Below are 12,469 nucleotides of genomic sequence, written 5' to 3' on the forward strand. Positions count from 1 at the left end.
TTTAACACATCTTATTATCATTATTATTATCAAAATTTATTATCAATCTTTACCTTAGAATCTTTATCCTAGAATCAGTTTTTCTACTAAGTTTCTGACGAAACTTAAACATATCCATGTTACCCTTATCTGTGCTACACTATTATCCATGCTATAGATATTTTCTCAATATATTAAAGAATGACTATACGAGGACAGCCCTCACTATAACAGTTAGAGTTTCATGTTGAGCGATTTTTATGGGTTTCAGCCATTTATCACCTCCTGCACGAGTGACTAGTGATCTGTTCCCATTCACTTCTGTGTTGTCCAGGTTTCAGGTTTGTTAATAGTCAAAATTGTAGGTCGGTAGAAGCCATAGAATAATTCCTTGTGGCCATCCCAACTTGTTATAGTTTACTCGTAAGAGCAATTCCTATGGAATGAACAAACCTGGAGTTTGTTAATTTTTCTCCCACTATGGAATGAACAAACATGAAAAATGGATTTTCAAACCATCAGATTTGTTGGTTGGAACATCGAGTTGGTAGAACCAACACGTGTCTGTGGAAATGACGGGCGTCATGTCTAGCAACGCTGGCATCCGAAAAAATACCGCTAGCGTTAGATCTTCAAACGCGCGTCTTTACTAATAACGCCCGCGTCTATACTTCAGACGCCAGAGTCTGACCCAATGTCGCCAACGACTCAATCCAGACGGCTAGAAAAACTTTTGATCCAACGGCTACATTTTCTGAAATATATAAATACTCCTCATTTCAACTCTAAATTCACACATTCTACACATTATTCTTCTCTTCACTCACAAATCTTGATCGAACATGTCTCGGCCCCGGTTAGTTCGGCGAGTTCTGTATGCTAAAGAAGAAGATGAATCTATTTGCAGAAACTATGTTTTTTTATCTACTCATCTTGCTTCGGCAAACTATCCATGGGTGAATTTCTGGGCGGTTATTCACGATGGGTTCTGCAGTGACACTCGTAATCTGAGTCGTCGTTCTATATGTGACATAGAACATCATTTTGGTACAATTAAGAAAGAAGCAAGTGAGTTTATAGCTTTAACCAAACAAGTAAATCGATACCGATTGAGAGGTGAAACTGATGCTAAGATGTAACAAGATCTTTGGCTGAATGGCGAAGATGGAAAAATGTGGCTTTTCCTTTCGAAAAATGTTTTGAAATCCTTAAGGTGTTGAACAGTTTCAACCCCTTCTTTATAGTACCTACTACTTCTTCTCATTAGTGAAGCTGATGTAATGTAGTGAAGTCAATGTAAAACGCTTATTTTTAAACATATGTAATTTTATTTAATTAAAGACTGTAGCAGAATTAAAAATTACACATGTAGCAGAATTAAAACTACAAATAATCTCTCTAACGTCGCTCTACTCTAGCTCCCCCATTGTTATTTTCTAGAGGCAATAATTCAGAAAGTCCTGGGGATAAACCTGGGAAATCACCAAAAGCCAACATACTTTGTAAATTTACATATGGGGATAGACCTGATAAACCTGGCTGAACAAAATTAGGCGATTGGTAAGCACTTTGTGAACTCGGTCCTCCAATCATATAAGAGGTTTGTTGTTGCGGTGGTGTTTGTTGTTGCGGTGGTCCAGGTGTGTAGCATTCATTTGGGTTGTAGGGCGAGTATGATGATGAAATGCGCTTAGGTTCAATCCGAAATGCTTGAGGTTGAGATACAGGAGGAGTATTACGCCGTACATGTGGTGAAGAACTCTGTCGTACTTGTGTTTCTCCCACTATTGTTTCTTCACTTTCGTGCCATGATCTGTTGCTCCTGGTGGAATCGGAAGACTGCGACCCCCGGACATCATCATTTACAGTTGGACTCAATCCAAACATTGTGTCCGTCTGCATTTTCGTAGTTGTTCCAAGTACATAGCCTCTACTAGCTGGATCCGCCAATGCAAATCGTTCAGTTGCCTCCGCAACTCTTTGTCACTGGCGGTGACATTGGAGTAAGGATAATTGTAAAGACCCTCAAGCTCGTCAACGCTATTAGACTAGTCAAGAGATGTCTTAGCCGCTCATAACTCAATTAGTTTAACACGGACGTTAATTATTAGAAATTAATCTAACAACGATCTAGATACTAAATTGGTACTGTTAGATAGATCCAGAAAAGTTATGCGAAATGGACTACAAGAACGCGCAAATTGGATACCGGACGAAGAAGATATCACACTCGGAAATTTGGATGTCGAAGTTTGATAAAAGTCAACCGGTGTTGACTTCGACGTTGACCGTTCTCCGTAAAGTCCTGGTAAAAGGGTTGTCCCTTAGTTTTATTTGGACTTTCTATAGTGAAACTTATTCATTATGTTAGGGTTAAATTATTATCTAATCACGTTTAAGTTAAATTAATTTAAGAATTATATTAGATAATTAATAAGATTATGTAAACTAGATATTTATATTATTTTGAGTTTATCTTCTTTAGAAATTAAGTCGGAGGTGTTAGTTTAGAGGAATTAGGAGGTGTTGTGGTTAGAATTTTTGTAGAAGAACTATATATAAACCTTGTTATAATCAGGGGACTTTTTTGGAGTTAGCTTGTGAGAAATTAGGTAAGAGAGGTTGATGATGATTATTTTAGATGATAGTATTTAAACATATCAAAGATTAGGGAGAAGTTGATTAGAATCAGTAAGATGGAAGATAAGTGAGGGTCATAGCGTTCTTGGTTGGATTTGATGTAGAAGATAGTTAACTAAATGTTGTTCACGGTGATCTTGATGAGAAGGTTGATGATGATGATGATAGAAACTTACTCAACTAATGAAGTTAATATTTATTAACAACGAACGATACAAAGGATGAACCAGTGGATTATGGATCTCGAGGTAGGCTTGGCTTGTCATCAAAATAGGGGGAATACTTTTAACTCTTTTGTGATTATTGTTGTTTTCTTTTACCAAAGTTTATGTTTAACAAACTCATGCGTTGTCCGGGTGTGCTTTCCATGCATTGTTTAACTTTAAGTTACGAAAGTCTTGTTATTACTTTTACTTTTTCCATCGCTTGGAAAGGAACTGTAATGCTTTTTTTGTCTTTATGTAATGTTTGGGAAATGAACATTTCCATCTGAGGTATATAGGATACGCTCCTTCATTTGGTGTGTAAGGAATTGGTCGACACCAAATATATGTTTTAGGTGTGGAAGGAATTGGTCGACACCAATGTATTCTATTGGATGTGTAAGGAATTGGTCGACATCCAATATAGTTTATTGTTTTGAAGAAGGAGTGAGTTCCATATATCATGTTTTGTTTATTTCTGTGAACTGGATTATCTTTTAGTGTTTAGGAAAACATGAAATGTTTTTCAAATCATTTCAATGATTACTTGAAAGTTAAATGTTATTCCTATGGGGCACCCCTTTTAGGGATGATGTGCTCACCCATTCCCACTTTCAGTTTCAGAGACATATCAGAGTTGCGCAGCGAAAGCTTCAATGGTTGATTTTGTTAGTTGGATAACTTCTACTATATTTATTTTATTGCATATGGTATCTGTTAACCAAATGATTATTGTATATGTATCATTTGAGAGGACCTCTTGTATATATATGTTTCAGAGTGGGTTAGTTTTGGGTTAAGTTTTATAACACTTTTCTTAATTAAATGTTTAAGTAAATGATTTAGATTCTTAGTGCCTCTTTATTTAGTTAATCTCTTGGATTAGTCAGCTGGTAGCTTAGGAGGTGCTACAATGTTGGTATCAGAGCTCACTATTAGATCTTATATGGGAAAAGATAGAATTAGCCAGTGCCAGTTAGTGAAGTAGGTTAGTTTAGAACTGGGTTGGGTTGTGAGATAAATCTTAATCACTAAAAGCTATCTATAATTAAAAGAATTATTTGATTGATTTATTTGTTTGTTTGTAATGAAGTAAAAATTGTAAGGTACACCAATAGATTTAGCTGATATGGATTTGAGAATAATTGATCTAATAGTATGAACAGGTACACAATTCAATACTAAAAATACTGAGATTAGCATTATTGATAGATCTTGAAAGTCACACAGAAATTTATTGAGATCATTGACTTATACATAGGTTCAACAATTTATAATTACATAAATGTTAATAATATTTTGGGATTTAATAATATTTGTAAGAGTAGTTAGGATAATAGTTTGACCGTCAATGTTAATAACAAAAATATTATAATAATAACTATAGATGATAATTAAAGCAATAATAATTATAATAAAGTAATGTTAGCATTTATCATTAGTATCATATTGGACTTAAATTTAACTAAAATCTCATTAAAGATATATAACGATAAAAATAATAATTATGATTAAATAGCTATGGAAAATTATTTACGCTTATCTACGATTAAGTTTTGTAAATTAAACTAATTACAAATTATCTTTAATCTAACAAATGATCTAGTGGATCTCTAAAATGAAACAAATATACATGAAATAGTAATAATAGCATTCAGATACCTAGTGTAACATTAGAATTAAAAGAAAATAAATTTGTATGTTAATAGGATATTTCATACTACTAGCAAAATCAAAAGACTATTAAGATATGTTATGATTTTATGCAGACTCAAATTTAGGTCATATTAGATTACCAACGCCAGAATTTAACAAGATATAGTATATGGATTCAATCTGAATGAATAAAATCGGTTATATCAACCTTTTTCATGAATGTAGAATTATATTTAGAAGATTAAGGCTTAGTGTACTAACTGGACTAGCAACTTAAGAATAATGAGAATAACAATACAGTTGATAATAGTATTCGAATAATTAGGCTGGTCGTAAATTTATAATAGATAATACTAGGAAAATTTATGTGTGGTATTATAGTAAAGTTAAATTTATGAAATATTATAAATTGACGTAAATCGAATTGGGATTACCTATATTGGTAAAAGAAATAAATAAAAGAAATTTTGATGATTAAATTGCTTAAAATGATGTAAACTCTTTATATATTTTACGAAGTAAATTTATCAGACTTACACCAATTACGATAAAAGTTTAGAGACTAATTAATCTTAATAAATTAATACTTAGTTAATCATAATAAGTTTGTATTTAGTTAATCCAACACTGGGGAAACCGATAAATATAAATTCACTTAGATATAAATTCGTAGGAATCTCCTTTGTAATTAGAGACAAGTATTTTATAAGATAGAAATTAGTGTAAGAAACTTAGACTTCCGTATTTGATAGAACTTAACTCAGTTTAATTGAACTTAGAGCTACAAATTTTGGATTTTAGTTGTAGAGCCTTGTAGGTTTGTGTTTTGTTTTATGTTGTTTGCGCTTAGGCAAGAGATAGGTTTATTCTATAAGGTGGGGAGTTTTTGAAGACTAGAAGGTGGTTCAATTTTCGAGGACGAAAATCTATAAGGTGGGGAGAATGTAAAGACCCTCAAGCTCGTCAACGCTATTAGACTAGTCAAGAGATGTCTTAGCCGCTAATAACTCGATTAGTTTAACACGGACGTTAATTAGTAGAAATTAACCTAACAACGATCTAGATACTAAATTAGTACCGTTAGATAGATCCAAAAAGGTTATGCGAAATGGACTACAAAAACACGCAAATTAGATACCGGACGAAGAAGATATCGCACTCGGAAATTTGGATGTCGAAGTTTGATAAAAGTAAACCGGTGTTGACTTCGAAGTTGACCGTTCTCCATTGACTTGCATGACCAGGACTTTGTTTTGGTAAAAGGGTTGTCCCTTAGTTTTATTTGGACTTTCTATAGTGAAACTTATTTATTATGTTAGGGTTAAATTATTATCTAATTACGTTTAGGTTAAATTAATTTAAGAATTATATTAGCTAATTAATAAGATTATGTAAACTAGATATTTATATTATTTTGAGTTTATCTTCTTTAGAAATTCAGTAGGAGGTGTTAGTTTAGAGGAAGTAGGAAGTGTTGTGGTTAGAATTTTTGTAGAAGAACTATATATAAAACTTGTTATCATCAGGGGACTCTTTTGGAGTTAGCTTGTGAGAAATTAGGTAAGAGAGGTTGATGATGATTATTTTATATGATAGTATTTAAACATATCAAAGATTAGGGAGAAATTGAGGAGAATCAGTAAGATGGAAGATAGGTGAGGGTCATAGCGTTCTTGGTTTAATTTGATGTAGAAGATAGTTAATTAAACGTTGTTCATGATGATCTTGATGAGAAGGTTGATGATGATGATGATAGAAACTTACTCAACTAATGAAGTTAATCTTTATTAAAAACGAACGATACAAAGGATGAACCAGTGGATTATGAATCTCGAGGTAGGCTTGGATTGTCATCAAAATAGGTGGGAATACTTATAACTCTTTTTTGATTATTATTGTTTTCTTTTACCAAAGTTTATGTTTAACAAACTCATGCATTGTCCGGGTGTGCTTTCCATGCATTGTTTAACTTTAAGTTACGAAAGTCTTGTTATTACTTTTACTTTTTCCATCGCTTGGAAAGGAATTGTAATGCTTTGTTTGTCTTTATGTAATGTTAGGGAAATGAACATTTCCATCTGAGGTATATAGGATACGGTCCTTCATTTGGTGTGTAAGGAATTGGTCGACACCAAATATATGTTTTAGGTGTGGAAGGAATTGGTCGACACCAACATTAGTGTGGAAGGAATTGGTCGACACCAATGTATTCTATTGGGCGTGTAAGGAATTGGTCGACATCCAATATAGTTTATTTTTTTGAAGAAGGAGTGAGTTCCATATATCATGTTTGGGTTATTTCTGTGAATTGGATTATCTTTTAGTGTTTAGGAAAAACACTGTGTTTTGTAAAATAATTTCAATAATTACTTGAAAGTTAAATGTTATTTCTGCGGGGCCCCCCTTTTAGGGATGATGTGTTCACCCATTCCCACTTTCAGTTTCAGAGACATATCAGAGTTGCGCAGCGAAAGCTTCAATGATTGATTTTGTTAGTTGGATAACTTCTACTATATTTATTTTATTGCATATGGTATCTGTTAACCAAATGATTATTGTATATGTATCATTTGAAAGGACTTCTTGTATATATATGTTTCAGAGCGGGTTAGTTTTGGGTTAAGTTTTGTAGCACTTTTCTTAATGAAATGTTTAAGTAAATGATTTAGATCCTTAGTGCCTCTTTATTTAGTTAATCTCTTGGATTAGTCAGTTGGTAGCTTAGGGGGCTCTACAATAATCACGGTCCATACCTTGGGAAACAATGGTGATCGTGGTTGGATCACCTTGTGAAGTAATACTTTGCAGCTCCGAACGAATTTCGGGCATATTTGATGAAGATTATGAAGAACTTGCACCCGTCCTGGGATAAGTCATAAAACTTGGCTCTCTTGGAGGTGGTTGACTAGGAACGATATTTGGATCATGGGACATGTTTGATAACCCTTGGAAATCTTCTGTGTCCCAATTACAGGCTCCGTAATCGAGTTGTACCAATTGACATACTGCGCTTCACTGATATCCCTCCTTGTATTTAGTTCATACCTCTCCCAACCGGTTACTCTCAGCCGATCAAAATCTGATGCAGCAGTTTGCATCTGTGTGGAGGGTTAATTGCAATTGCAAATATACCTTGTATTTGGTACTGCACTCTTTCTCCCAGGTACCAAACCCCTTGTTGTGATTCTGGACTGTAAAAAACAACATTATTCAAAGAATAATCAAGAATGTGTACCCCCAACATCAGCACCATACTGAGGTAAATCAATGTATGTATGAACAACTACGTTGTTGTGGCTCCGAGTCATCTGATGAAACCTTTGAACAAAACTGGAACCAAAGACGTCGCTGCCAGTGTTCTTCTCTAAGTTGTCCTTCATATACATGTCCAACATTGGAAATCTAAGTGTCCCGTCTTTTAGGATTGGTTTACCAACACGGAAGTAGGTGTACCACCAATACTGCAAATTCCTTCATAATTTTAGTATATTGACTAAATAATCTACATTTGTTCATAAAAAATATTTAAATTTAGTAATAATAATAAATTTAAAAATAATAATTTTGATATTTTTACCTCTATGATGCTCCAGAAACCAGTGAAGTTTTTTTCGCCCATGAACGAGTTATCCAGCGCACAGTACAATTCTGGTAAAATTGCAGATCCCCAGTCATAATATGGTGCTTTTTCGAGATCTTGTAACGCTTCAAACCAACCAACATGAGAAACAGTAGTTGAGTTTGGAAAGAATGCCTGACCCAGTACCCATAAGATAAACAACCTTTCGATTTCAGGATAGTCATCTACATGTTCTGGGTTTCTGGGTTTGGATAGGAAAATCTTCAAGGCCGCATATCTAATCCCACCTCCTTTCAAACCAATATAATCTCGACGCATTTCTGTTTCCATAAACGAGGGACAAAGCGTCTCCCATTTACTATTTGACATCCATTCGTTTGGTTGAATGGTGGCGGGTCTCCCGTTCCACTTGGAATCCCAACAATGAAATACAAATCAAGGGGAGTAATTCCTATTAGAAGTATAATATCACTATGATTAATTCTTTTGATTTGTTAATAATTATTTAAAAAAATTAGTTTAAGTTAAGTTAAAAAAAAACTTACCAATTTCAAAATCCGAAAAATGGTATGTGTGCGTCGTCTTCCACCACCTTTCTACCACTGTTTTCGGAATTTTTTTGTAATGCTTTCTAGGCGCCATTCTATAAAGGGCACGCCAAGGATATCTGCCAACCCTTTCTCGGACTGCAGACGGTAGACGAACATAAATAGCATTTAATTCTGAAAATCCACCTCTCATGGTATAATAATCCTCAGACCGTTCATGATGCCCTGACACATGACCTGGGACTAATAATGGACCATCAACTATATTTGGCGAAGCAAACTCTGCTTCTCAATTTTGAATATAATCTACACCTATGTGAGGCAACGGTGCCGATTCATTTGTCCGATCTCTTTTCTTCTTTATAATACTGGCCGCTCTTCTCACTATGTTCATATTGTATAGAACTTTTGATTTAGAAGAATTTTAGAAGAAGGAAATGGAAGTGGTGTGAGTGAGTGAAAATGAAATGAATAGAAGGAATTTATAGTGTGGAAATCCGACAGTTGGAAATATAGGCGTTGGACAGTCGACCGTTGGCGTCTTTGTGTCGAATGCCCGCGTTAGCACACCGAGCGCCCGCGTCGGGCCTGCAAACGCCAGAGTCTGTCTTTCGATCGCGCGCCTGTTTCTCCAACGCCCTATGTTTTACCATAATGGAAAAGCCAGTTTGACCATCCACGTGGCTCAACAAATATTTGAGTTTGGCCATTGTCATAGGAATTTCCCTAATGGGGTGTGCTATGCATATAATTTAGTTCATATGGTAAATCTGAATTGCAAGTATAGTATGCAACTTCAGCTTATGCTAAAAGGATATCTAGTGCTAGACTGAATCTGAGATGGAGTTTAGCAATAATCTCATCCTCACATTGAGCATGGGTATGTATTATATTTGAGATTGCACCCGGTTACATTTCTTTATGTTTTTCAGTATGAGTGATCCCATGCTAAAGCTAAAGCCAATTGTATAAATACCATTTAACTATGGCCTTTAGCATTTGCCATTGTGGATGGTCCAAGGGACCATTATTCAAATCTTGATTATGGTCTCTCCTAGAGGTGTCGAGAATGAAGTTTGTTGTAAGAAACAATCATTAAAAAGATTCAAAAACAACAAAATAAGCACTTCAAGCAATGTAAATTCCTTGTCTACAAACAAATGAACAAAACAAATTAAGAGGCTTCCACTATAAGAAGCTCTCCAGGCACTAATTACTCCTTAGTTCTTCCATATTTTCTTATTCAACTCAAAAAAACTCTTTTAATTTCTGACAAACGTTTCTGAATCCTCAAAGCTTTAGTTGATCCATTGATCTACTTTGTTAGTGGCAACAACCATTCTGACGATCCGCATTCATCTACGTAATAGCTCTATTAAACCGTGTTGTTGGAAGATTCACCATTAGTTTTAGTGACTTCTTCTGGCTCTGGGGCATCTACGGATCCACCCCATCGTTTGATCCTAGAATCTGCTAACGAAGCCTCAGTGCTCCAATTTGTTTTCAGTGTGATGATTAGAAGTATTAAAGTTTGCAAACCCACTCCACTAATCATTCCAGTCCATATTCCCTGCAATGCAATAGAGAGTAAAAACATGAGTATACTTGCAAGAGCTAGTTGGTTAAATCTGTTATTAGCTAATTTAATTTAGTCAACTAAATGTTACCTCGACTCCATAATTGAAATGTTTTCCAAGTAAAAATCCGAGAGGAAGACCAACAATGTAATAACATGCAAGGTTAACATAAGCTACCAGCCACTGCCAACCAGCTCCAACAGCCACACCTGCAACCACAATTACATGTAAGTGTTCACATTTTTATAGAGAGTTTTGGCCGAGGAGTCTCTGGGAGTTATAAGTTACGTACCTGTTAAGACTGGTTGTACACTGTTGAGTAACAAGGTGGAAGCGAATAATACGGCAAGATGAGAGACAGCCTTAGCTACTTCAGGGCTGGTTGTAAATGGCAGAGGGAATACATTTCTCAGAGCCAAAACTAAGCAAAAGAAGCATATCCCAATGATTAATGCTGACATCACAACGATCAATATGGCGAATTTCGCTGCTTTTGGTCTTCCTGCTCCAAGTTCGTTTGAGACCCTCACACTTTGTGTAACCAAAAAAAAGTAACATAAGATCTCATCAGTCAAGAGCTTCTAAAAATTTGACCATTAGTCTGTTACATATGTCAGAGTGTAGGCTCGTTACCTGATAGCAGCATTGAAACCTATGAAAATCATAATCTCCCATCCATTGAGGTTGGTGCTGTCATTGTTGAGCAATAAACCATGTCAGGAAGGAAATTTTTGGACCACTCTTAGCTAGATATCAAATTTTGATGAGATTTCGCAAAAATAATTACCAGATGGATATGGCAGCTACTGCAACTTGAGGGTTCTTTAACTGTCCAGCTAGCACGACAAGGAGCATGTAATACCAGAATTCAAGACTGCATTATCGAGTTTTAAAGCTCAATAAGTACATTATCTTCTACTATATATATGTACCAAAAACTATAAATCGTTCACTTAACATTTGGATTTTGCAGTAAATATGAGCTTTGGCGAACTTTTGCATTTCTGCCTCATTTTAGTGTGTCAGATAAAATTTGTAACCTCAAAGAGAAGAGAGAGAATTAGCATACCACATCATGATGGCTGAAGCAATAGATAGCCTTGCAAATGCACTTAAATCACGAAATGCACTCATACTGAAACCATTCCAAGCACCAGGACAATAACCCAAATAAATGTAAGCAAATTGACCCAAAACCACAAGCCACCAAGATGTATTAAGAGCAATAGCTGCGCCAGGTAACCCCAATTGCAACTTGATTATAAGAAACCAGCAGAAAAAAAAATGGAAAACAACTGCCGCTCCAGATATCCAAGCCATAGTCATAATTTTGCTCTGTGATTGTAAGAATTTCTGTATTGGAAAATTGAAACCATACGCAAACAATTGAGGAATCATGTACAGCGAAAACTTCGCAGCTAAGGCTGCAATTTCGTCATTTTGTCCAAAGAATTTCAAGATTGGTTCTGCAAAAATGTAGATTGGTAACAAGCATAAACACATTGTGTTGAGTATAATCCATGAACGTTGCATATACACTCCTAGCATATGTAACTGTCCCGCTCCAAATGCTTGTCCACATAAGGTTTCTAATGCACTCCCCATCCCCATCTGCAACATCCAAATTTTGATTAATAAATGCATTTTAACTGTACACATAGATATCAAGTAACCAGAAACATACCATAATTCCAAAAGCGAGTCCAGCAATGACCATGTTCTCAGTAGAAACAGCATCGAGTTCGAGTGTAGTGAGTTGTCCAGCGAACACTTGTGTCAATCCTCCTAGAGAGTATTGAGCGACCGCAGTAAAGATACAAGGTGCAGCTAAGCTCCATATCTTTACGTTTTCGACCTTAGCTTCCTTGAGGAATTGACCAAAATTCTTGATGTCGTCTATATCCGGTTCTCCATGTAGCAATGGAACGTTCACATCCTCGCTGCCCATAATGTTCTTGTTTCTTGGTTTTTAGCTTACAAATTCTTCAATGATCTGTCTGTAGACTAGAGTTCTTATATATATATGGTGCTAAAGACGAGAAGTTCGTTGGGGTAATTGGGATTTTACATATAAAATCTAAAAGGTAATTAGAACAGACTTCTCGTGGGTTGATAGGTAAACTTTTTTTTGCATTTTATTACCTTTTCTTGGTATGTTCAATCTCATGGAGTACTAATTTTGTATTTGGACCATGTGGGGAATGTAGGTCCAAAAGTACATCTAATGAACCTTTGATTTACAACTTGCATAGATAGAATTTGCTGATCATCCTGATAATGCTGGGA

General features: G+C 35.3%; 1 protein-coding gene across 1 annotated transcript; it reads right to left on the reverse strand.

The window, feature by feature from the left end:
• Positions 1-9,713: 9,713 nt before the first annotated feature.
• Positions 9,714-12,222, reverse strand: LOC113289001 (protein DETOXIFICATION 33-like). Its single transcript, XM_026538157.1, has 7 exons — positions 11,868-12,222; positions 11,253-11,794; positions 10,971-11,057; positions 10,817-10,873; positions 10,476-10,714; positions 10,274-10,392; positions 9,714-10,176 (listed from the first exon to the last, which is right to left on the reverse strand). Exons 1-7 carry the CDS (start codon positions 12,129-12,131, stop codon positions 9,982-9,984), a joined length of 1,503 nt encoding a protein of 500 aa, XP_026393942.1. The 5' UTR covers positions 12,132-12,222; the 3' UTR covers positions 9,714-9,981.
• Between the last annotated feature and the right edge of the window lie 247 nt (positions 12,223-12,469).

The sequence above is a fragment of the Papaver somniferum genome, chromosome 6, assembly GCF_003573695.1.
Source record: "Papaver somniferum cultivar HN1 chromosome 6, ASM357369v1, whole genome shotgun sequence".
NCBI classification, from domain to species: domain Eukaryota; kingdom Viridiplantae; phylum Streptophyta; class Magnoliopsida; order Ranunculales; family Papaveraceae; genus Papaver; species Papaver somniferum.

What these genes read in the sequence shown, in the direction of transcription:
- LOC113289001 (XM_026538157.1), bottom strand. Translation starts at nt 12,131, where the DNA reads ATGGGCAGCGAGGATGTGAACGTTCCATTGCTACATGGAGAACCGGAT. An exon ending in GTAGCTGCCATATCCATCTG is followed by an intron (nt 10,874 to 10,970) that starts GTAATTATTTTT and finishes CAACAATGACAG; the next exon opens with CACCAACCTCAATGGATGGG. An exon ending in GGTTTCAATGCTGCTATCAG is followed by an intron (nt 10,715 to 10,816) that starts GTAACGAGCCTA and finishes GGTTACACAAAG; the next exon opens with TGTGAGGGTCTCAAACGAAC.